General features: G+C 51.6%; 10 protein-coding genes across 11 annotated transcripts; 8 read left to right on the top strand and 2 right to left on the bottom strand.

Annotated features, from left to right (window-relative positions):
• The first annotated feature begins 312 nt into the window (after positions 1–312).
• Positions 313–2,174, top strand: J3458_009448 (uncharacterized protein). Of its 2 annotated transcripts, XM_066119791.1 has the most exons (3): positions 313–407; positions 475–1,678; positions 1,743–2,174. In XM_066119791.1, the coding sequence occupies exons 2-3, from the start codon at positions 493–495 to the stop codon at positions 1,931–1,933; spliced, it is 1,377 nt and encodes a 458-aa protein (XP_065975588.1). In that variant the 5' UTR covers positions 313–407; positions 475–492; the 3' UTR covers positions 1,934–2,174. The 2 variants fall into 2 exon arrangements, with proteins under 2 accessions (XP_065975588.1, XP_065975589.1); XM_066119792.1 differs by having other exon boundaries at positions 313–2,161.
• Positions 2,175–2,466: 292 nt separating this feature from the next.
• Positions 2,467–3,093, top strand: J3458_009447 (uncharacterized protein; the record flags this gene model as incomplete). The annotated part of the gene is made up of 1 exon (XM_066119790.1): positions 2,467–3,093. One exon carries the CDS (start codon positions 2,467–2,469, stop codon positions 3,091–3,093), a length of 627 nt encoding a protein of 208 aa, XP_065975587.1.
• Positions 3,094–3,169: 76 nt separating this feature from the next.
• On the top strand, positions 3,170–4,918 carry J3458_009446 (uncharacterized protein; the record flags this gene model as incomplete). Its single annotated transcript, XM_066119789.1, has 1 exon — positions 3,170–4,918. One exon carries the CDS (start codon positions 3,170–3,172, stop codon positions 4,916–4,918), a length of 1,749 nt encoding a protein of 582 aa, XP_065975586.1.
• A 1,195-nt stretch (positions 4,919–6,113) lies between these two features.
• J3458_009445 (uncharacterized protein) lies at positions 6,114–7,005 on the top strand (the record flags this gene model as incomplete). Its single annotated transcript, XM_007808968.2, has 2 exons — positions 6,114–6,246; positions 6,320–7,005. 2 exons carry the CDS (start codon positions 6,114–6,116, stop codon positions 7,003–7,005), a joined length of 819 nt encoding a protein of 272 aa, XP_007807159.2.
• A 765-nt stretch (positions 7,006–7,770) lies between these two features.
• On the top strand, positions 7,771–8,692 carry VPS34_2 (Phosphatidylinositol (PI) 3-kinase; the record flags this gene model as incomplete). Its single annotated transcript, XM_066119788.1, has 3 exons — positions 7,771–7,960; positions 8,064–8,333; positions 8,547–8,692. The coding sequence occupies 3 exons, from the start codon at positions 7,771–7,773 to the stop codon at positions 8,690–8,692; spliced, it is 606 nt and encodes a 201-aa protein (XP_065975585.1).
• A 560-nt stretch (positions 8,693–9,252) lies between these two features.
• VPS34_1 (Phosphatidylinositol (PI) 3-kinase) lies at positions 9,253–12,238 on the top strand (the record flags this gene model as incomplete). The annotated part of the gene is made up of 4 exons (XM_066119787.1): positions 9,253–9,329; positions 9,425–9,511; positions 9,569–9,670; positions 9,739–12,238. 4 exons carry the CDS (start codon positions 9,253–9,255, stop codon positions 12,236–12,238), a joined length of 2,766 nt encoding a protein of 921 aa, XP_065975584.1.
• Positions 12,239–12,686: 448 nt separating this feature from the next.
• On the bottom strand, positions 12,687–14,510 carry J3458_009442 (uncharacterized protein; the record flags this gene model as incomplete). Its single annotated transcript, XM_066119786.1, has 4 exons — positions 12,687–12,922; positions 13,006–13,630; positions 13,693–14,286; positions 14,433–14,510. 4 exons carry the CDS (start codon positions 14,508–14,510, stop codon positions 12,687–12,689), a joined length of 1,533 nt encoding a protein of 510 aa, XP_065975583.1.
• Positions 14,511–15,610: 1,100 nt separating this feature from the next.
• On the top strand, positions 15,611–16,842 carry IPL1_3 (spindle assembly checkpoint kinase; the record flags this gene model as incomplete). Its single annotated transcript, XM_007808971.2, has 3 exons — positions 15,611–15,688; positions 15,744–16,676; positions 16,738–16,842. 3 exons carry the CDS (start codon positions 15,611–15,613, stop codon positions 16,840–16,842), a joined length of 1,116 nt encoding a protein of 371 aa, XP_007807162.2.
• ETR1 (mitochondrial 2-enoyl thioester reductase) lies at positions 16,707–18,759 on the bottom strand. The gene is made up of 3 exons (XM_007808972.2): positions 18,601–18,759; positions 18,260–18,522; positions 16,707–18,197 (listed from the first exon to the last, which is right to left on the bottom strand). The coding sequence occupies exons 2-3, from the start codon at positions 18,448–18,450 to the stop codon at positions 17,129–17,131; spliced, it is 1,260 nt and encodes a 419-aa protein (XP_007807163.2). The 5' UTR covers positions 18,451–18,522; positions 18,601–18,759; the 3' UTR covers positions 16,707–17,128.
• Positions 18,760–20,822: 2,063 nt separating this feature from the next.
• Positions 20,823–21,434, top strand: J3458_009439 (uncharacterized protein; the record flags this gene model as incomplete). Its single annotated transcript, XM_007808973.1, has 1 exon — positions 20,823–21,434. One exon carries the CDS (start codon positions 20,823–20,825, stop codon positions 21,432–21,434), a length of 612 nt encoding a protein of 203 aa, XP_007807164.1.
• Positions 21,435–23,763: the final 2,329 nt, after the last annotated feature.

Genomic DNA, 23,763 nt, shown 5'->3' with positions numbered 1-23,763 from the left:
AGGTACCTAGGAGGTAGATAGGTACTAGATGGGCTGTAGATCATACATGGAAAGTACCTAGGTAATCAATATGATCAGTTATCCCCCCTCAATAAATAATTACAGCACGGAGGATTTGATGGGCTAGATCCATACTCGGGCTTGTAGCAGCCCTGGCCTGGTACCCAAGTACCTACTTAAGTACCTAGGTAGGTACCTAGTACCCGTGCAGCTACCTAACTTGTACTCGCTTGAGCACCCTGAACAATGGAGGGGCACCTTCCGCGTGGCCGTGAATTGGCAGGCCGGCAAGAACCGCCAAGCGCGTCTCCCCAACGCGACAGCCCAATGTACGGAGTGTCACCTGTGCAAATTTACTTTCTTATTTCAGGGCCAAACTACATCAAAACGATTGCGTGTGGGAGCTTGTACGGACCCTACAAATTAACACAACTGAAAACTTCAAATAATAATAAGCAACGCTACTTCTTTTAGCAGCGATCCGCCTTTGCGATGCCAATACGCGTCGGTGGACGGTCCGAGGACAACCAATCTCAGAGGGCATCACCGTTCCCTTCGCAAACACCAACTTCCACGAGGCATGGCCTAGCGGTCCGGCAGAAGCCTGGCGGGCGGAGCGCATCTGGAACGAAAAGAAAAAGAACAAATACCGCCACATCAGAAACGCTCAGTACCCGTCGGAGAACCGTGGACGCGGGTACCGATGAAGACAGTGGCCAAGGCGAAAGCGACTTCGAAGATGTCTATGATCCTGACCAACCTCTTCAAGAACGCCGAGTTGTGCAACAAGGACTGAGAGATCTTCTAAAGGGGATTTCTGAAAACTCGGAGGAATTCTTGAAAGGCGACTCACGAGGTTTGCACGAGACCATTTTGAAAGCCAATGAACTCTCCAAACAGTTGAAACAGACCACCGAAGCCACAATCGATTCACGACTGCTCGTAAGCACCACTGATCTGTCTTATCGGAAAACCCTGCGTCTCACCCAGGGCAGCCTTTCACAAGGTATAGATGTGGATGAACTTGTTTCCAAGGCGATCACATATATGCGACAGGGTAGTGGGATCGCCGATGACAATGCGCCAGAGCTATCGAGCACGCAGCGGCAACGCAGAACCGTATCACGGCGCAGGGGAAATGGCGATGATGATGACAATGACGACGACGAAATAGGAGATGAGGGCGACATGATGAACTGGCCACACCTTGGCCATTTTGCTTGCTTGCCACATATTCGACGACCCGCCCTTCCAGGATTCCTATTAGGACCAATGTCTGTTGAGAAGAAAGCCCGCAAGATTGCTAAGCGGACTGCTCCCTTTCGACCTAACAACTTGACAGAGACGCGACCCGAGGTACTTAACGTCGAGGAATTAGCAAGGAAGGAGAATGATTTGACGGCGATATGTGGCAAGATTTTACAACAACTGCGCAAAGTTCAGGTTGAGACGCAGAAAGTTGTTGCGGATTTGATCGACGATGACATGGAGGAGGATGAACAAACAAGAATTATGCACCAACACGGGCTTCGCAGCACTGGAGGAATAGATTTGATGCGCTTTGTTGTCAACCCAAAGTCTTTTGGACAAACGGTTGAAAATATATTCTACGTTAGCTTTCTCATTAGAGATGGGCGCGTTGAGGTCGATTTTGACGAGTTCGATCTTCCTGCATTAGGTACGTTCTATGAACATGTCATCCAAGTATTGATATGCGGCTGATACGAACGCCCTTGAAACAGCACCTGTTGAACGGGAACCAGAAGATGATGGAACCCAGCGTCATGGGGCGTCAAAGCACCAAGCAGTAATATCCATGGATGAAGGGATTTGGCGTCAGATTATAGATGTGTTCGACATTACGGAGCCGATGATAAGTCATCGGAGAGAGACTACACATTCTGGGCCGGGCGCTCGTGGTTGGTATAGCTAACGTTGGGTCTTTGTGTCAATATTTGGGCATGGCGAAAAGATTTTGTATGAAAGGGCTTTGTGTACAAACGTACAGTGAATAATGGTGGAATGAATACATCACTTGTATCTTTCTTTTGGCAAGCACGGATATACGCTTAGCGTTCTGGCCCATGCTCTCGATACCACAAGGTGAACCTTTCATTTGCCAGAAAAAATGTATCCCTCTTTTGAGTCTCGCTTGCAGAGCCTTTGCTACGGACATTATTATAGCCATGAAGTGCTTCGGTCTGCATTCACCTGTCCTTTGTTGTCTGTTAACACTGTTCAGTCGGACCGGCAAGTAATGTGAATGCAGTCAACAAAGGCAATCTTATGAAATTTGTTCGGTTGGTGTCTTCCAATCGAACCAACATTCCTCTGATGAGACGGCAGCGCCCTGTTCAATTTAAAGACCCAGTGACGCTCATCCACTCATCTTCTTGTTCTGAACTTGCGATCAAATGTCGCGTCACCTAAAATTTGCTATATCGTCACGGCAATCAAAAGGCAAGCATGTTGACCAGCAGGCGCCAAGACACGGAGGACAAGTCGCCGGAGGAACCTCCTGCCAGCTCGAAAGAAGTGCCCGAGTCGGCACTTGCTGGAGATGATGATGCTAATAATGCCGCCTTGGAGATAGCTTGGCCGGACTGTACGTCTGAGCCTGGCGAAGAGCTCAAGTCCAGGGCTCAAGACCCGTACGACGAGCCAAAAGTTGGTGTCAACACTGATCCTTCCGCAAGAGCCCAAATCGAAGTCGAGGCCGAAAACAGCAGAGATTCGAGGAGCGCTGCCGAGATTTCAACTAACACTACACAACGTCATGACGCTGAGGATTTGGAGTCCTGGACGAGAGTCCAGAACGCCATGAACGAATGCGCACCTGATCTACACCACTTACGGCACAATGAAGAGCCCATGTATTTGTCGCCGGAGGACTTTAAGCTTCCCGCGAATCTATGCAAATACATATTAGACTGGGTGTCGACGGCCAAGGGAGCGGCGCTGGATCCGCAACCTAACGACCGTGATACGGTTGAGGACCTAGAACGCCTGGCTCCGACTCAAAGGGCTCTCATAGAGCATATTTTCAAGGCCTCTGGAAATGCTGTGCCTTTACGTCGAAGCATGGAATCTTAGGGCTGCTGGTGGTGAGAAAAGACCAGGGGCTGGCGTGGGACTCGATCCTACTGTTCCAACGCGAGGACAGGCTGAGATGGAGGCCTTTTTGGACCTTACACGCCAACGCAACAAACTGAATGAAGCGTATGCTCAACTGTTGGTACAGGTTCAGGGGCAGCGGGCAGAACCAACTTCTTCGAAAACTAGGCCTTCATGGGACTGGCAGCAAGCAAAGAGAGTGTGTTCTGCCTGTCGCGAGAAGTTTGAGATACAGGCCAAAGGCGAAGAAGAGGAGGAGGGAAAGACGAGCATGAAAGCTTCTGATGAGGAGCATCAATCCGAGGTCTCGTCCCCTATTCTGTCTGTCCCATCATCGAGAAATGGACAGCCTGCCGCGGCGGGAGGTGCGTACATGGCAGAGTACATGGCCGGGCTGGAGGAGTGGATGGATGAAGCGGCTACATTCAACGAGGAGCAGGCCAGACTTTTACAACAACCGCTGTACATATCCCCTACGGATTCCCTGAGGAACTCTGTCGCACAACTCCAAGAGGAACCAGATGTACTGGAACCCACGCCGCTTTATCCTCCGGCTCCAAGCCCGCCTCCGGTCTCAAATGCTTACATGAGACCACGTCGCACCGACGCAGAAGCGGAATCTCAGTCGCATTATGTTCCTGACGATGCTTGTTCGGTTGCAAGCTTCCTGGAGAGTTATGGCCTACACCAAGAAGACTCGCCACAGTCTAGGCGTGAACAGTACTTGGAAGATTGCTTACGCCAGGAGTGTAAGGAGAAGGAATACTGGATGGACAAGTATGACGAGTTGGCAGACAGAGATGAAAATGGAACTAGGATCTATGGAAAGTCGGTGAAACGGTACAACAACCTGAGAATGCGGTATGACGACCTGATGGAGAGGCATGAGGAGATGAAAATGAGGTTTGAGAGGGAGATGCAGATTCACGACAGAGTGATGGAGGTATTTGTTACAAACGCAGTCGAGGTGGATTGGACGCGAAGCTCAAGTCAGTCAAGGAGTAATGACAGGAGGAGCATGTCACCGCCGCTGAGTCCCCGGGGAACATCATCTCCAATCACTGTTCCGACGTCATTGGATTCGACCGAGGCCGGTCAATGGGGAGGTGTTGAGCCTAGAGCTTGCGGTACTGCTTCTCAGCGAGCCCGGGGCACAGCTGGGGTCGAGCAAGGCCCTGTTGCTGCTGCTCGACCTCGAAATGAGCCTCAGACCAAGTTGTTTCAGGCAGAGGCCTCGATGGCTCGCGGGAGACGATGTGCGCCTGGGACTGCACAGGCATCGACATTTTCAGACTTTGTCGAAACCCAATGCCAGTCGTGGGTCGCCATGTGCGACTTCCTATGGTCTTTCATCCTCCCATTGCGGCAACCAGCCATCCTGGTATCAGGCGCAGATGGTTCTTCGCCAGTACAAATGTCTCGACAAATGAGCCGCAATGCTGAGATGAGCATCCCGTGGAGTGCCATTTTCAACGTACTCACCCACATCATCTTCCTGCTCGGTATCCAAACCTGGATCGCGTGTGCCAAGGAGCGGAACACGTGGTTGCACGCAAACAACATCAAGCCAACGACTTTACTCTCCTCGTATGCTCGGGGAGAGAGGTCCTTTTGGCCAGGCCTGCATGGCGGACTGTTGACGGGTGCAGAGGCGAGTATGCTGCTGACGTTGATTCTCTTGAATTCGCGACGCGTTCTGGAGCTTTTTTGGCGGGTCGTGCAGGGACTTAATTTGGCAAACCAAGAAAGCATGAGGGTTTTGGTGCTCGGGGCTGTGGTGTTGGTGCTCGCGAGGTCCGGATAATATGTAGTTACATAACGGGTGATTGTTGGGTGTTTCTATATGGTAGACGGAAGGTACGGAGTAATACGTATGTGTAGTTCACCGACAGACATTATGTGCCTACGTAGTGCCTAAGGACGTAACGACATGCTGGGGAGTTTCACTCAAGAGACTATCTTCATATCTAAGCCTCCCTAGGTTATTCTGTAAATATGCAAGTATGCAAACGCCGTTCAATGACATTCAAAACGATAACTCTACAGCAGCCACATGAACGGGTTCTAGATTCAAACGCCACTTTGCGTGCGTTGCACAGGAATCAGGCCATCTGCAGGGCACCTTCAAATGGAATGCTCGGGCTGTCATTGGTCCCATGTATTTGGAGCCATAATGCAAGCATTGTGGCTGCCTCCACCACAGCTACATAGTTATCCAAAGCCGTCAAGGACAAACCCCAAAGGCCGACCCCTGCTTCTGCGCCAACTATTCCTCCATGTTGAACGAGCGTGTAATTCGAATCTGACGGCAGCCCCGATTACTGCAGTCTACGAACTGGAGCCTCGGCTCAGCAGACGGACCTGGGATTTACAAATAATACCAGTGTCTTCCATGCTTGGGCGGGCTCCACGGCGACGGGCCCTTGTACGAGACCGAATATTTCCTCCGAAAGGTGCTGATGTCATGATCCCGCCTCGTTCTAGCTCTATGAGATCACGACATTAACCACTTGGACGCAATTCCCGTCTCGTCTGCAGTGTGGCTCCCCTGCCAGGCTGCCATTATTACCTGGCGGTCAGTGCCTCTGGCGCTTCGCCGCAGCCACTTTTTTTTTTTTCTGGAATTTGGAATTTTGGACAATTCCATGTTTGTGTCGCCACGCTTTCGGCCGTTGAAGACGAGCCAACCTGGCAGCTCTATTATTAAGACGCTTAGCAGGACCAGTAGCTTGTATTTGCCGAAGCACAGGGGCACAATTTGCGTCATTGATGATTACATTTTAGGTTTGCGGCAGAGACGGTTAAATAGTGCCGGTGTCGCTCCATTGACTTTGCTGCGTCGCAAGACTCGCAACTGTACGCAACAGCAGCTACACCACCAAGAAAAGCAGCACTACCATCGCCACCGTTACTCGAGTACTTACTCTCGTCCTCGAACACATCTAGGACCGTCGGGGAAATATCGCACTTTAAGTTCTACAAACGCAAGCGCACACAACATGTCGGCGGACCTCATCCCGGCCAACCCGGCAGACCTCATGGTCATCCGCAATGTCACGCCCAACATTGCGACCTTCTCAGTGCCATTTTCGCGATTTGGCAGGATCAAGATTGGTGGTCGTGGCACACTTGGTACATCCCACCTTGCCCACGGAGCCCCTCTTTATCCATAACGTAGCATTATCGTACTGACCCAACCCTATAGTCAGGCTCACATCCGGCAACCTCGCCGTCTTCTCTCCCGTCGCCCTCACAGAAGAATCCAAGGCCAAAGTCAGCGAACTCGGCGGCAGCGTAGGCTACATCGTCGCTCTCGACTTTGAGCACCACATCTTCATCTCTGAATGGGCCAAGCAATGGCCCAATGCAAAAATCATTGGCCCCGAGGGTCTTCCCGAAAAGCGCTCCAAGCAGCTCAAGGATCCTAAAATCAACGATGACAAATTCGCTGTTATTTTCAAGAAGGAAGGCAAGCGCGACGTCAAAATCAGCCAAGAGTTTGATGCCGATTTCGACTATGAGTATGTCGATGGCCATGCAAACAAGGAAATCGTCTTCAACTACAAGCCGGACAAGGTCCTCATCGAGGCCGACCTACTGTTTAATCTGCCCGCCACCGAGCAGTACAGCAAGGTGCCCGAGTCGCAGAGGCCGGGTGGCCTTCTTGACAAGCTATTCCGAGGGGTGCAGAACACCGAGGGAGATGCGACCTGGGCCAAGCGGTTTAATTGGTATCTTGCCAAGGACCGCAATAGCATGAATGAGAGCCTGAAGGTGATTTCACAGTGGGATTTTACAACATTGATTCCTTGCCACGGCGATGTTATTGAGGGTAATGCGAAAGAGGTGTTTAACAAGATCTTTGAGTGGAACTTGCGTGGCAAGATGTAATTTTAGCAGGGAGTTGAGTCGCAATGGAGTGAAGAGGCGTTTGGTGATGTCTTATTAGAGTTGACGGTGCGCAACATGGATGGGGTCGTGCGAGCGGAATGAAGGGTGGCGAGGATATGTAGACTGGTAGATACCCGAGATGAAATATGTTTAATAAACCACATTTGATCTAGCAAGATTGTGTTTTGCTTTCACATATTCAAGGCTCACCTGGCCGTAATGGCAATGAGGCAGGGCTGAGGTTGTGCCGAGTGCTGAGTTCCGAAGCCCAGACGTAGAGTGTAGGAACAAAAGGCTCAAACACCATCTCTATGGATTTTGAACCCAGCATTGAGTATTCATTCAAACTATAGTTCTTTAACTCACGGACCTCGCCAAGATACACTCGCGAAGCATTGTAGAGACATCAAGCATCCACACAGTCTTAGCCCGCCTGTCAGCGCTCCACGTCACAGAGCTGACGACGTACCCCTGAGCTGCATCAATAGATGATCTCGCTGTCGTATTTATTGAAAAATGATGGTGTGTTGGTTGGCCGCTGTCGTGCAAGCAGGGGTTGCATCAAGGTCAAGTGACGGGCAGGACAATTAACTACCATCCGCTTTGGGAAGCGATGTTTCGCTTTGTCAGGACAAACAGATCGTTTGGCACCTCGGCCTCGTTTAATTCAAGATAGCCAAGTTCGCTTCCCTCTCCGTGCCCATCGAATTCGTTGCCTATTTTTCTCTATTCCCATGGCCTTGCGTGCCTACAGCGACTGCGATAATGAGGTTCGCCAACGTCGTCGTCTTCGGAGCTGCGTTGCCCCCCCTTGCGAGTGCTGCCAACTTCGTGAGGGGCAATCGCGTATCGGAGGATACGTTCAAGTACGACATCGAGAAGTGTACGGATGAGAAGCCGTGTTCTCTGTACTTGGTGAGACTGTCGGACATGGAAAGGGTTGCGACTATTTTTGGTGTGTAGAATGCCGTGTTTGGCTGAGCCCGCGGGATTACAGATCCGCTCGCGCGACAAATTACCTCGAGAGGGCCTTCTCGCTAATAATGGCGAGACAATAGAAAAGCAAGCGGGCACGGGATTCACCGCCAGAATCCAGAACGTCCCCTCTGGCACCTACATCTTCCAGGCTACGGGGGGCGAGGACGGCAAGACGACCACCACGACACAGTTTACGTATAATACCAACTTGGCAACGACCGGCACAGGCACGGTGACATCGTCTTCGCCAGCGACATCTTCTGCCACGGAATCTTCTGCCAAGACGTCTCCCAAGACGACTTCCTCTCTCCCGGGGTCCACTACGGCTTCGTCCAATTCTGGTTCTACAGGTACGTCAACCGTGGCTGTAACCGGCAGCTTGACTAGCACTTCAATCGCCAGTCGAACGGATACTGTAATCGTCAGTTCGACAGGGAGTTTGACGGGTAGCTCTGCAGTTGGAACATCTCGGCCTTCAGAGACGTCTCCGAAAAGTTCTGGCGGCAAGTGACTTTGCTCTCTTTGCGTTTTTGACGCGTACTGACTACTCACTCTTCACCCAGCGCCAGGAACAAAGGAACCGTCGTCGACGAAAACTTCAACGGCGCCATTGACAACAACGACTGCCCCGAGTTCGGGGACTCGTGTTACGTTTGGTTCGTGGGGGGTGCTAGGTGTCGCTGTCGTAATGGGGTGGTTGTTGATTTGAAGAATGCGGCATTCTTGCGCAAGAAGTTGTGATAATGGGAATTTGACTTTGCAATTACCGGTATTTTCATGATAGGTAATGATGGCACTGCGAAATGGGTACAAATTGTTAAATATGTCGTGGAATGAAGGCGGTTGTTTCGCTGGACCGAAATGATTAGCTGTGCTGAATCGCCGCCGTTTTGTTTGAACTTTGAAGTAAATTCAGACTCGACATGGCAACATTGAAGACGAGCAGACGGACACAGCCAGACGGCAGTGGTCGGATGGTGGGGAATCGCGGCACCAGACTGATCACTAGCGCAGTGCTCGCAGTGCTGTAAGGCAGGCGGTGACCCACCAGACTAGACCAGACATCATTAACGGACCACCTAGAGTTGAGCTAGTTGGAGGTGCTTAAGATCTCCAGATGTCCAGATGTCACACTGGTGAACACCTGCACTGGCATGCCCCACCGAATTCGTACCTGAAGCCTCCAGACTCAACACCCCGACTTCATTGCGACAGTCTTGCCGCACCCCGTCCCTAACGAGCCGCCCAGAATGCCATGATCGCATAGTCATGGCTGAGTACGGGAGAATGGACCCGTTCTCTTTTGCGGGCTCCAAGGATGTCGATCATCCTGTGAGCGTCCGAATGTAGGCTACCACTCCCCAGCATCTCTATGCGCCTGCTACTGAGTTACGCAGTGTGACTCGCGCACAGCCTTCTGTTTGCTGAGCATCGATGACAGAATGAACCTAGAGGGAGACGAGCCTCCAGTCAAGTATTCGACGCTTCTCGAGCGACCGGAACTCCGGCATATCGGGTCGAACACCAGGTTGGCCCCCCTACAGCCATTCCAGATTCACCATCACCTTGACTGACCGCAAATCAGCCCACACTCCGAACTTTACGTTACAATACAGGTCTGGGCTGGCTCCAAACCTCTTACCGTACCGGTGCAAACAGCATACAAGCCCTTCCGATCCGAGCGAAAGTGCGTACAGACCACTAGACCCCCGAGCCGCCTGACATGACCTTGTACTTACTGTCGCCTTGACACAGATGGAACGAGTGGCTAGAGTTGCCCATCACGTACAAGTCACTGCCCGCCAATTCTTGTCTCGCCATTACAATATGGGACCTGTCACCTACCGGAGGGAAACATGCGATTGGCCATGCCATTCCGTTTGGAGGAACCACATTGCCCATGTTTGATACCGACAATCAAATCCAAAAAGGTCGCCAGAAGTGTTTGGTTCACAGACACAAGCATGCTGATGGAAGAGACAACTCCACTACGCCGGCTTTGGTCACAGAGAAGAAGAAGGCCAGCCTTCGGAATGGGGGTGGTCCGCTGGTTGATAAAGATGCCGAGGAGCTCGACAGAATGGAAAAGTTGTTCAAAAAACATGAGATGGGAGAGATCCCGCGCGTAGACTGGCTAGACCAAATGGTGTTTCGAAGCTTCGAGAAAAAGGGTCTGCAGGCTGCAAAGTCGTCTATGAAGATGCTTCAGCGTCAGCGAGCCCTCAACGGAGACAACAACGGCGACCATGCTTCCGACACCGACGATGACGGTCTCAATGACGGTCGCCCCAACTCATCAGCTTTCCTACTTAATGTTGAACTTCCGCGATTCGATTTCCCAGTCGTATTCGCTGACCATGAATACGACCCACCGCCGATATCAGCTTTGCAACCGCTTTCAGCTTCTCAAGGAACGCTGCCGCTCCATCAACCGCAGGTCCAATTTGGCCCAGGCATCAACGCCATGGGGGAGAGCTCTGATGGATTTGGGGTCAGGCTCATCAAGGTCTACGACCCAGAGGTCGGTCAGAGAGATAACCCTGCAGAGGCGAAGCATAGGCGGTTGTTTCGAAGCTCCCACAGGCATGGAATCCTGGACAAGGATCTCAAACCGAACGCAAAAGTCCGAGACGAGCTGAATCTGATCATGGCATATTCGCCAACCCATGTCTTATCGCCGGAGGAGGCCGACTTGGTCTGGAAGTTTAGATATCACCTGACTAGAGACAAGCGAGCCTTGACCAAATTTGTCAAATCGGTCAACTGGAGTGACCAGAGCGAGTCCAAACAAGCGATACAGGTCCTTGGTCGCTGGACAGAAATTGATGTGGACGATGCCCTGGAGCTTCTTGGGCCGTCATTCGACAACCCGGCTGTTCGTTCGTATGCCGTGGACCGTTTACGAAAAGCTGATGACCATGAACTACTCCTCTATCTCCTTCAGCTTGTGCAAGCGCTCAAATACGAGCATATATCTGCCGACTCTGATCAAGAGAGCATACAGGATTCGTCACTGGCGTGTTTTCTTATACAGCGAGCTGCGGCGAACTTTATGTTGGGCAATTATTTTTATTGGTATCTCATGGTCGAATGCGACGATCACAGTCCGGAACAAGGAGTTGACAATCGAAACATATATCGAAAAGTCGCTTATGATTTCATGACTGAGCTCGTCAAACAGCCATCCGGAACTGAAGACAGGAAAACGCTGCTCCGACAAGCCGAGATGATTGCCATCCTCTCCAAGGTAGCCGCCGATATCAAATCATCCGGCGAGTCGATTGCAAAGAAGACTGATCGCCTAAAACACTTTCTGGCAGATCCCAAGAACGAGTTGCTTACCTTTGATCCGCCTCTGGCCATGCCCCTCGATCCAGCAATCAAGATTACCGGCATTGCGCCGGACCAAGTTGCAGTATTCAAGTCATCACTGAATCCAATCAAATGCACCTTTAAAACTACGAGTGGCGGCACCTATCCCATCATATTCAAACTGGGCGACGACTTGCGGCAAGACCAGCTGGTGATCCAAATCATCACACTTATGGACCAGCTTCTCCAAAAGGAGAACCTGGACCTGAAGTTGTCGCCGTACAAAATCCTGGCCACCAGCACAACTGCAGGCGCCTCTCAGTTCGTCCAGTCGCAAAGCTTGTCAGCCATTGTTAGCAAATACAGGACAAACCCAGCGCTTGCATACCTTAGACATCACAACCCCGATGACAGACAACCTCTGGGCGTACGACAAGAGACGCTAGACACTTATATCAAATCGTGTGCGGGATACTGCGTCATTACCTACATTCTCGGCGTTGGCGACCGCCACCTCGACAATCTCCTGCTGGCGCCTGACGGGCACTTCTTCCACGCCGATTTCGGCTTCATTCTCGGCCGCGACCCGAAGCCCTTCGCCCCGTTGATGAAGCTATCTAAAGAAATGGTCGAGTGCATGGGCGGAATGAATTCAGAGCAGTACAACCGCTTCAAACAGTACTGCTTCCTTGCCTACACGGCCCTGCGCAAATCCTCAAACCTCATTCTTAACCTCTTTAGCCTCATGCTGCACGCCAACATTCCTGATATCCGTCTGGAGCCGGACAAGGCCGTCATGAAGGTCCGAGAGAGATTCCACCTCGAACTCAGTGAAGAGGAGGCGATTGTGTATTTTGGGAATGTGATAGAGGGCACATTGACGGCTTTTGCGCCAGTCGTGATTGATAAGTTGCATGAGTGGGCGCAGGCGTTGCGGGCCTAGGCGGGCGCATTGATACTTTTATGTTGGGAATCATGGGCTGCGAATCAAGGATATATTAGTTTACACAGAGACATTATTGCCGTGTGTATGCCGGTGCAGCACGTCGCAGTGAGTGTGGATGAATGCCTTCCAACTGCATAACGATATTACTAGAAATATTGTTCCGTTTTCATGCTCTAGGTTCCTGGCGGCCTGGATGAATAATAAGGGGGATTTTGTCGTAGGAGGCAGATACTTTGCCTTGGATTGCGTATTTCTCACGGCATGTATTTTCGTTTTCATACATTTCAAGCATTTAGATATGACGCTCTGGATTTCATCTGTAGCTATACATGAACAAGCTGGCTGCAAGGACTACAGGCCACGTTTCGCGTGGTCCAATCCCGTACCAGTTTCGAATCAGCCTATCGTCAGCATGGTTTTCCTACTGCATAAACATTGTTATCCTTCAGGGTGAAGACTTTCGTGGACTCGCAATGAGTGAGAATTGCCCTCTGCAGGCAGCAAATGTGAACGATTTACCGGAAACAGCCTTTCCCGTAAGTTCTGTAGGCGTCTCAATCGTTGTGTCGGCCCCTTGGCCTGCTCGACAGTTTTCAGAATATCCCCAGGTCAGGACTTTGCCTTCTGGGGTGATGGCGAAGGAGTTGTCGATGCCGGCTGCGACGAGAGTAGCCGTGATTCCTGCCACTAATGTCAGCTATGCGAATGCTCAGATGACGGAGATCCAAAAAAAAAAAAAAAAAGAAGATGTAAATGGCACGTACCAGGGATGATGGTGGGTTGCAGCAAAATCCTCGGCCGTCCTCGGCTGTCGCACAGGACATGTTCCCTAGGCAAGGCAGACACGTCGATGCCAACTTGACTGTTGTCACATCTCCCCCAAGCAAGAACCTCTCCGTCCTCGGTGCACGCCAGGCTATGCTGAAAGCCACCCGCCATATGGCGAATCTTGTACCCTCTCAGCCCCTGAATGACTGTCGGGGTGCCAACATGAAGATTCTCCTCGTTGGCGGCAAGGCCTGTCTGTCCGAAATTGTTCAGCCCCCAGGTCCAGACTTGGCCGTCCTTGTCTATCGCGAAGCTATGGTTGAATCCGGCAAAGGCCTCGACGATTCCCTTCCTCGGTAGATCGACCATTCGCGGGATCAAGGATTCGAATTGGTGCCGTTGGACGAGGCGGCGGCCAAGTTCGGCTTGTTGTCCTGACCCCCAGGCGTACACGTCTCCTGATTCCGTGAGAGCGAGCACGTGGTTTCCGCCCGCGGAAAGCTTCTTGATATCTTTGAGGCCACCTATTTGGATGGGCGTGACCTGGAAGCGTTCTTTGTACTTGGATTTCTTCTTTGGGCGCATCCTCTCTCGCAAAAAACCGTATACACCGTCGCTGCCCTGGAACCAGTTAGCTCTCTAACGTGGGGATAGGTGAAGGAGGAAAGAGTGTGTCAAAATACAAAGAAAGTGCCCCAGCCATATACAAGTCCAGATCTGGTGAGGACAAAGGTCGCATTATCAGTGGCAGCAACTTGTGTAATATCTGAACCCAGATTTTCCAGCCCTTCCGCAGGCGCGGGTGTGCTTTCGAGGGGGTTCAAATTCGTAACACCTCCGTCCGGTTGCGCCAGTGGTTCACATTTTGTATTTCTACCGAGGGCCCTGGAGTCGTTGACACCCCAAGTCAAGACTCGGCCGTCGTGTGTGAGCGCAGCGCAATGCACGCTTCCGACTGCTACTTGGACAATGCCTATGTCCGCTGCGTTTAGCAAATGGTTGAGACGGGGCCTGTTTGCCTTCGTAGGACTCTTGTTGTTGTGGCTTTTATTCCCCAGACCCAGTTCGCCATTCTCCCCGCTCCCGAATACTGTAATATCGAGTCGTTGTGTGGGTGCATTGTTGAGCTGCTTGGAGGGCCTTGTTCTTCGAGGCGTGATGTCATTTATCTTGCGACGCTTTGTGGAGGTATGTGAGCCAGGCTCCTTTTTTATAGGCCTGTCTTCGATTTCATTCGTAGTGCCACCAATCTTCCTCTTTCCCGGTGTCTGTGGCTGCTGCGGCAACGTCAGCACGTGCTGATACGACGGTGGGGGTTTCTTTGCTTGTGTGGATTCTGGAATTCTGGAGTACGTAGTACAGATTTGCTCAGGGGGGGGAGACGGGGGTCAAAGTGGAATGCAAGACACGGCACTGGACGAACCGTATTATCAACGCCATGCGCACCATTCGCCTTCGCATCGCGAGAGGACAAGAGCAGGCTTTTCGCGAAGGCGATCATATTGAGCTTGTTTGCCGCAAACATGCGATGGTCAGACGGATGTGAGTTAGGTTCCTGACGCTGTGTTGAGTGACGAATGAGTGGGGACGGATCTAAGCCAGCCTGCGCTAGCGTCAGGGGCGCAGATGTCAGATCTGGAGAAGACTGGAGAAGATGGGGCTTCCAAGCGTGTCTTTTCGAATTCTGTCGATTTATTGGATGGTGCGACGCCGAATATCTATGGTGAAGGGACTGGTGGCTTGGATTGTGGACGTCCCGAATCCAGTTGACATGGAAGCGAACGAATGGCTTTCGCTTTCTTCTTCGGATGCAGATGCACGTGATTGAGTGGGAGAAGCTCTGGGCAACAAAGAGACGAATAAAGGACAAAGCGAAGGCTTTGGTCTGAATGGAAGACCAGCTGGAACTAACAAACGACGAAGAGCTCGCAGCATCTTTGTTCACATCTGATTTTACACCACGAGGGTACATTCGACCCAATGCTTCTACACACCAGGTAGTTCAATAATCAACGTCCTGTCACAGCTCAGCTAGAGCTAATACTAGGAACAGCCAGGATTGAAGTAAGATGATATATTCATCTAGTGTTATGTGCCTGAAGCCAGAACGCGGTACAATTTGCAAAAACATGTGTTTCCCTGCATCGTAGCTGGTGCCGCAGCATACTCCGTGCATTCTGGCCACTTCTGTCTCTGCTGGTCTACATACGAAAATATAATGCTCATTTATCTGCCTGTTAATGAAACAATGTCCATGGCCGGAGCTTCCTTTTCCTTGGGTTCCCCATCATACATCGCTGCCGTAGGGGGCTTACAAAGCTCCTTGCTCATGCACGCCACATACAAACAACGGCCAGCATCCAACAGCCAACAGCCACAGTTGATTGGAGAGGATGAGGCGCGATGGTTGCCGCGCAACGCCCTTTCACAATGGCGCACACGGTCCATTGATTCCATCCCATACTTCAGGAGAGTCACGATACCGACAGAATGACAATTCGTCAGTGGCGCTTGGCCATCGGTTTCAAGTAGCCAATTCAGGCAATATATTTCTATCCTTCTTTTCTCATCCTCGTCTCTGCCTAAAAACAGCCCAAAAGGATGGCAGCTCCTGGCCTCGAGACTCGCTTGCAGCGGCTGGCTCTCGACGATTACAACGGAAGGGAAATGAAGGCAAAGGTAATTAAAAACTAAATTCCCAGTCAGCTCCGGCAGAAACTAATCCTCTGAACAGGCGAAATCAGGCCCAAAGATGCTCCCATGCAACCCAGCTCGACCAAACCTCGTCAAAGCCCTTCTGCCCAAACAGAAGCCAAACACAACGGCTCCCCCGCGAGAAGCCGCCCTCCAAACTTTTCTGAGCCACAAAAGCCCTCGTATAAGACCATCCAAGGAAAATAGTCAACCAGAGAACAAGACTGCGCGTTTGATTCAGCAGCCCGTGGCCAAGACATTCCACTTGGGCATGTTCGAGATCGGCAAGCCACTAGGCAAGGGCAAGTTTGGCCGCGTATACCTCGCCCGCGAGCGAGATCACGGCTTCATCTGCGCGTTAAAAGTCCTGCATAAGAGCGAGCTACAAGAAGGTCGAGTCGAGAGACAAGTGCGCCGCGAGATTGAGATCCAGAGCAATCTGCGGCATCCCAATATCCTAAAGTTATATAGCCACTTCCACGACAGTAAGCGCGTCTTTCTTGTCCTTGAGTTTGCTGGCCGTGGCGAGTTATACAAGCACCTTCGCAAGGCAGATAGATTCCCGGAGCCGAAAGCCGCACGCTATATTGCGCAGATGGCAAGCGCCCTGCGCTACTTGCACCGTAAGCATATAATCCATCGGGACATTAAACCAGAGAATATCCTGGTGGGCATATACGGTGAGGTCAAGATCTCGGATTTTGGCTGGAGTGTACACTCGCCTCGTAGCCGCCGGAAAACGTACTGCGGAACATTGGACTACCTGCCTCCTGAGATGGTTATACCGAATAGCCCGGAGAACTCATACGATGAGAAGGTTGACCTATGGGCCCTGGGCGTGTTGGCCTACGAATTTCTCGTGGGTGAGGCCCCCTTTGAGGACACACCGGCCATGACATGTAGGAGAATCGCTAGGGCGGAGATGAAAGTCCCGTCATTTGTCAGCGCCGAGGCCACGAGCCTTATTAAGGGAGTAGGTGTGAATCTTTTGACTCTTTGAACATGGTGTATGGAAGTGCTAACATTGGCCAAAGTTGCTTGTTGTTGACCCAGATAAGAGATTGACCCTCGAACAAGTCCAGCAGCATCCCTGGATCGTCAACAACTGTCGAAGGGACGAAATATCGAGAGATCGCTAGTGCACTCAACCACGGCCCATTATATGCCGGCATGGCAAGGCTGTATGTGTGACGGTTCTTTGGCTGATATATAGCATTGTATATATGTATCGTTAGATACTGCGCCGTACACCAGGACCAAGACCTGCCTATCCTGCCCATCTCATCGCTTTACGTGAAACAAGAGTCATGAAAACCGTCCAGCCAACCAAGTAGATCATGGCACATGACAAGATGGCGCGGCTTCAAGCTTTCACCCATCGTTCGAATACTATACATGACCTTCACATTACATGCGCAACAACCCTCAAGTGTCACCGAACAAAAACACCCCCTTTCCTTTCCTAAACCCCCTTAAACCCCCTTGTACTGCCTCCTTCAGCGGTGCCTCCTCCGTCTCCCAGTCCCACTTGACTTCATCCACGGGCACATCCTTGAAATGGCCCAGGCGAATCAAGTTCAGAATATCATTCACCATATGCTTTCGCCCGGTGGCATCCTTCTTGTTCCACTTTGACAACCAGAACCCAACAAATCGAATGTCCTTGAAGATGAGCAGCCCAAGCGGCAACGCAACAGGCTGCTTGGACATTCCTCCATACGACACCAACGTAGCCCCCTCGCCCAGGGATCGTGCCAGCGAGGTGGCAGATTTGCCGCCGACGCAATTAAACGCTAGTCCGATTTCCTCGCGGCCGCCTCGAGTGATATCCGCAAGCTGGTCCTTCCATTCCCTAGACAGGAATTGCGACTCCGGCACCACAACATCTGCTCCTAGGCCGATAAGCTCCTGCTTCAAAGCTTCGGTCTCCTCGATGGAGTCTCTATCGCGGATAACGTTGATGCTCCGTAGACCCCAGAGCTTTCCAAACTGGATCGCTGCCCGTCCCACTCCCGAGTTGGCTCCATTCTGGATGAACCACTCGCCACTGCCGAGCTCGAGCGGTCTCATCGGCAGGCCAGCCTTCAACCCAGCGCTGGGACCATAGTCTCGCAAAATGCGGTACGCCGTGCATGGGTTGATGCTCACAGTCGCGACCTGTGTGGGCGTCAGATTCTCCTTGTCGACTTTGAGAAGATGATTGGTTTCGAAAACTGCGTGCGTCCTCCATGTGCCAATCTGCTGGGCGGCGGGAATAACCCAGTCCCCCTTCTTCAGCGGTGACGACGAATCGCCGACTGAGACGACTTCGAAAACGCCCTCGTTGCCAGGGACAGCGGACGGCTCGGCTGTTCCGATGAGAGATGTCATGGGCTGCTTGGAGCCATATGTCCCTTGGATGGTGTTGATATCAGCGGGGTTGATTGATGCGGCCAGGGTTCGAACGAGGACGGATGAACTCGGGAGGGAAGGGGAGATGGAATGCGTGTGAAGCCTACGAGAGCGAAGTTAGCCTACGTAATCGCCGTCATTGGTGTCAGGTAAACCTCAACCTACTTCAGTACGTCCGAGGGCTCGCCATGTTTGGAATACACGAGAGCTTTGGATTGTGTGTAGCCGTATGGACCCGACTTGCGCCGGAGAGCTGTTCGAGGTAGCCGACTCAAGTAGGTAGCCTGGAGCCTTGGTGTTGGTCGTGAAAGCTTGAACACCAAAGAGGGTAGTCGCAGACACTGGTGACTTGCCATTGTCAACGTGTGCAATTGCTGCGGATGGGATTCTGGCAAGGACAATGGAGGTTGTGCTAAGAGACTGTGAAGCTATCGGTCCGTCGTCGGATGAAAACCGTCAATGACGTTTGGGTGATGGAGCTAATTTCGGCCGTGGAGGGGACCCACATGAGGTTGTATAATGTCTCTAGTTTTGCGGAAGGTGGTTGTTTCCAAATGACACGAGGTGTGAAAGGGCAGAGTCCTAGCTGTATTCTTCGATGCAGAATATTCTCCGCGAAATGCCAAATTGGAAGGGGAGCGGAATTGTGATATCGCTCATGTCTTTCAAGCCGAAATGTGGGGCCGAGTTTTGGGGCGGTCCGGTTTTCAATGAGGGAGGGTAATTAGAGTTGGGAAGCATCTACAACTCATGATACAAGTACCTACGCGCCATCCACCATTATGGGTAGACAATATTCTCCGCGCGGACCTTATAGGAGGGAAGAAGCTAGCAGATACGATAATAGAACTGGATGAATTCCTTGGCCTCGCGTCTAGGATGCTCCTAATGGTTACCCGAAAAGAGAAAGACAGCTAGGGAGCGGCTTTAACATCCTATTTTCAATTCTCTGCGCAAAACGCGTGCTCAGTGGCGAGAGAAATAATTCACGACCGCACATGTCCGGAACGAACGAATCGAAGTCAAGGTCAAAAATATGACGCTAATCCTGGAAGTCACGACCTAAAAGACGGGCGGCTGTCCCCCTCACCTTCTTCACTCACGATGCATAGATGGACTCGTCTCAGCTGGATGCGCCTTCCCAGGTACCCGCAATCAGCAGCGCAATACATTTGTCCACAAAGAAGTATACAGGCAGTAAGGGCGATGACGATGGCGTGATGACAGTCGTTGAACTTGCTTTTATTATCGAGTTTTCCGGGTTTGCGTTCGCCCCCCCTTGCCCGTGTCGCCCACGCTCACGTCTGGTGCAAATGTTCAGACTTCAGAGTCCATCGGCGGGTCCCATCAATTGATGGCTAATGCCATGGCCCATACTCCGCAATGCCACCAGACCCGTCCCATCAGCCCCATCAGTCCGCCAATAGTGCCAGCAGTCTAGGCCGTTTTCAACGATTCCTGCGAACCAGGCCAGTTGACGTTTGAACCCCTTCCGAGGCGTCACGCTGCCGACTGCGGGTCGTGCCGTCACCCAAGTTGCCAACGACTGGCAAGTTACTAGTCGGCCTTGCACGGGACTAGACTATCGAAGCTTGAGGGCAAAGGGCAGCATCGTCACCGCCGTCATGGCCAGCTAAATGCTCGGCTCCAAAAATAACTCATTGCACGGTCAAGAGTGCGACCATTTGACCTGTTGGCCATTGCTCCGTCAACAATTTGGTCATACGTTCTATGGCTTGAGTGTCTGTAGTTCTGCAACATTCAAGTCTGCATGCCTGCACGTACCAGCCGTGAATGACGCCGCCTTCCAAAGTTCTGGATGGGTGGGTGCACAGAGCTCGCGACTCAGCCGGCCAGCTGGACAGCCTCAGTCAACGGTGCTCTCTGGGGGCGCTAAGCCGTTTCCAGGCTTCTGTGCACTGTGTGCTGCGCCAACAACCGCCACCTCGAGGTTCCTGATGTCCTGTCCCCTTATCCCTGCCATCTGTCCCAGGCCGTAACCATGGCCAACCCCCCATGTTCCATTTTCAGCAACACCTCGCTGACGAAGCGAAACATCCAAGGCATTTGAGCATTTGAGCAACCTGCAGGTCTCTTCTTCTTGCTGTGCGTGCAGATTCAGATTCTCCTCTCACATCCCTCTCCTCGCCCCGGCTTCCTGCCTGCCAACTTCGCCAACCCTGCTCTTCTTTTCAGCCATTACCTCCCGAGGCCAATCTTCTACGCTGAATAATTCTCCCTGAATTCTGTCCGAGGGCTCGTTCGACCCTCGTTTCTTCTTTCGACCCCAGTCCCCCCGTCCTAGACGGAATAGTGTGCACAACTGAGCTCCAACGCGACCCAATTCATCCGACCCCTGGCTCTCCAAAGCCACGAGAGCTCCAGTTTTCTCACCTACCCCGGTCATCAACGCGTATACGGAGTAGTGCATAGTACAGAGGACTCCGTACAGCGTACGGAGCAACTACCTAGCTGCCAGGCATTTTGCTCTCCTTTCCTAGTGGCCTGGTCTCGCCTGTCTTGATACGAGAACAGACTGAAGCTTTACTCCGTCATCTTGTTCACGACTCACTGGGCCCGGCCTATCGCGATAAGCTGCCACTGATCACGACGTCTTCTGCCCGCCAAGCTGTCTGTGACTGCTGCTAGTCACGACGCCTTCCAGAGGTCAGGATCTCTCGTTGACTCTCTTGTCGACATTCTCGGCCTCCCTCAAAATTCTGTCGTCATGCCTGCTCGCGTCAATGGCTCGGCCAAGCCTCGGTTTGAGCTTCCCGCGCTCGACTTGAACTTCGGGAACATTACCGACGGCACCAATATCCCTCCTCCTCCAGATTCGCCCAAGGTGCCCACGCCGCCTCAGACGCCTCCTCCGACAAAGAAGACCGACTCCGCCGTGGTCAGTGGGAACGAGACCGACAAGTCTACACCACCAAACAATGGTAATATTGCTGGAACCAAACGGCCCGCGGATGAGGCGCCCCTGAGCCCCGCTGGCTCTGCTAGGCAGGGCAGCCTCCGCAAACTACTTAGTAGGAATATGCTGAACACTAGTTTTGTAGAGGGCAATTCGGCTTCGATGGACAATGGTAGCCTGGCCATCGGTAGCAGACCTCCTAGCCGCGGCGCCAGCAGCGTCATGGGCGGACGAAAATCGAGGCGGAGCAGCTGGTTCGGGCTCTTCAAAAGCGGCGAATCCAAGCGATCAAGCATTTTGTTTAATGATGTCCCTTCGCCTCGAAAACCAACCGGGCCTCCCCCACCGATGATCCCGGAGCTTAAGGACCTCGAAAAAGATGAAGGAAGCTTGGGGAATGACCTCTTCAAAAACATCAAATGACGAGAATTTTATTGACCATGGTGCCGTACTCGAAAAATCAGCGCTTTTTATACACGAAACCCACCTTTAGTTAGCAGTGTCCCCATTTCTAAACTCAACACATCGGGAACAACGCCTTTTACATATCCTATACAACTGGACGAGCGACGACGCATCCGAGGCGACTTACCGACCAATCCTTTGAACCAAAGCTTTTCCTAGTATCTTATTTTTTCATTTCGTGTTTCATCGAGATCCCACCAGAGCCTGTCAGAGTCGGGAGAATACACAGCAACGACGGGGGAAAAAGGAAGGGGAGCGGTATACAGACACAGGAGTAGAGAAGGTTTGGGAGAAGACCTTTCAAGGTGGTTGATCTAGATACCCAGCTCTTTCGAGAGCATCTTCATCTGACCGGTTATGCGGCTTGCGATTTCTTTCTTTACATCATTTGTTCGACTTTCGTTCCCCCATTATTTTGTCGAGCTTACCTAGGCGCCACATCGGCCATGACGCTGTTTTGGTCCTTATTCGCATGGGCTAGAAGAAGCAAGAGAGAAATCAAACAATGTTCTGGGACGCAGTGGTTGGGCACAAGCAAAACTCACTGTTTTATTTGTATGTATATTTTGTCAGGAAGAATGAACAATTTGGAATGCTAGCTGAAGGGAGTGGCAGTAGACAAGCCCTCAGATCTTCTTGGAGTCTAGCGTACTGAAAACGAGATTCTAAACGAGCAAGGACTCTACCATTTTCAAGGCCATTTACGCTATTACTACAGACAGAATCCGTTCAGAGCTCGATATTTTGTCAGCGAAATATACACTAATTCTCAACTTTGCGACTTTGCGACCCAATCTGATAACGGAAACTAGTCGCAGAGCCTGTGTTGTTCAGTTTACCAAGATACAAAAAGCTAACGAGACTGCAGCTTGAACGGAGCGAAATTAGACTCGTAGGCCGTTCGCCTTCAAGTCAGCCAGGAATATTTCCTCGGCCTTTAGAGATCCGCTCACGGTTGAGTTGACTAGCTCCTCAGAGGCACCAGCAAACCTGGGTAGAATTCGGGTACCCGAAGCTAGGACTTCCAATATCGTTCCGTCGCCCATCTTTTCATCCACTACCAACTGATACATCGCCCCGGGCAACGCCCTGCAAATCGATCCTTGCCATGTTGTCGCTCATATCTTTTGACACGGTGAATATCTGATCCCATATCGAGGTCTCCAGCCAAATCAGTCAGTGGTAAGTTGTAATGACGAACAGGAGGATATATCGTCGGCCACATACCTTGATTGGACCGGGAGCTAGGGCGCTAACTCGGATATCCAGTGCGTCACGAAGGGGGCCATGCACGACACAAACCCGTGTATACCATGTTTCGTCGTGTGGTACAACGGCTGAATCGGCAGGTCTAAATAACCAGCAATGCTTCCCGCAAGCACTAAGCAGCCTTTCTGCCGATTCGTGGCCCAGGGTCCAATGGCCATCTGGCTCAGTCGAAATGGTGCGGTTAGATTCAAGTCAATGATGCGTAATGACCGGGCCCTGCGTCCCCGGCATCTCGCGATTGCATATCGGGATTGGTGTCGGTCTTGGGAGCTTTCCAGAAACTGCTCCACGCTGGCTCGAAGATGCCCGCGCCGGGTACTACAATGTCCACATTACCGCGGGTTTTAACGGCCGTTCCGAGCCATCGACTGCACGCGGGTCGTCTTGGCGGTACTCCTCGAGAAGTTGTTTAGCTTCGGGGCGAAGGCTGATGTCGGCAATAACAACAGAACAGCCCTTGCTAAGGAGAAGTTTCGCAAAGCACAGACATATAACCTGTTATTGGGTCCTGTTAAGATGTGGTCCTCCAGGTTTCATTATTTGCTACATGGCTCTTTTACACACCTGAAACGCCACCGGTAACAATGGCGCTTTTACCAGTTATTTTCAGGGCCATATTCACTCAGAAAGCTTGCTATAAAAAAAATGGAAGAAGCAGAAGAAGAAGAAGAACACCAAAGGGGGAATGGGGCTCAATACGGACGAAAATTGCCTGGTGAGCCCGTGTTCCTTATCAACATGTTCCATTCAGATGATGCTTCAGGGATACAAGTGCGATAAGCTTTTTTGATTGGAGCCATGATAAGTTTGGAGTATCACAACCTATTCCAGCTGAAAAACCTGTCACCTGGTTGTGATTTTCTTTTTTATTCGTAATATTGAGTTGTATTGCATTTTAGACATCTACAGTGTCAGATCTCACAACAGAGTCTCGACCTTTCTCCTCGCCCTCGGTCATCATTACCTGCCCTGCATGCGGCTCATCCTCCGGTCTTCCGGGCCGACATGCCCAGCCATC

This window comes from Metarhizium acridum (genome assembly GCF_019434415.1).
Source record: "Metarhizium acridum strain ARSEF 324 chromosome Unknown scaffold_141, whole genome shotgun sequence".
NCBI lineage: Eukaryota > Fungi > Ascomycota > Sordariomycetes > Hypocreales > Clavicipitaceae > Metarhizium > Metarhizium acridum.
Note: the sequence above shows the minus strand (reverse complement) of the source record. Positions and strands in the feature narration are given on the sequence as shown.

Coding starts and splice junctions, on each gene's coding strand:
- ETR1 (XM_007808972.2), bottom strand. CDS start 18,450: ATGGCAAGTCACCAGTGTCTGCGACTACCCTCTTTGGTGTTCAAGCTT. Junction 18,198..18,259: donor GAGCCCTCGGACGTACTGAA/GTAGGTTGAGGT, acceptor TCGCTCTCGTAG/GCTTCACACGCATTCCATCT.
- J3458_009448 (XM_066119791.1), top strand. CDS start 493: ATGCCAATACGCGTCGGTGGACGGTCCGAGGACAACCAATCTCAGAGG. Junction 1,679..1,742: donor GTTCGATCTTCCTGCATTAG/GTACGTTCTATG, acceptor CCCTTGAAACAG/CACCTGTTGAACGGGAACCA.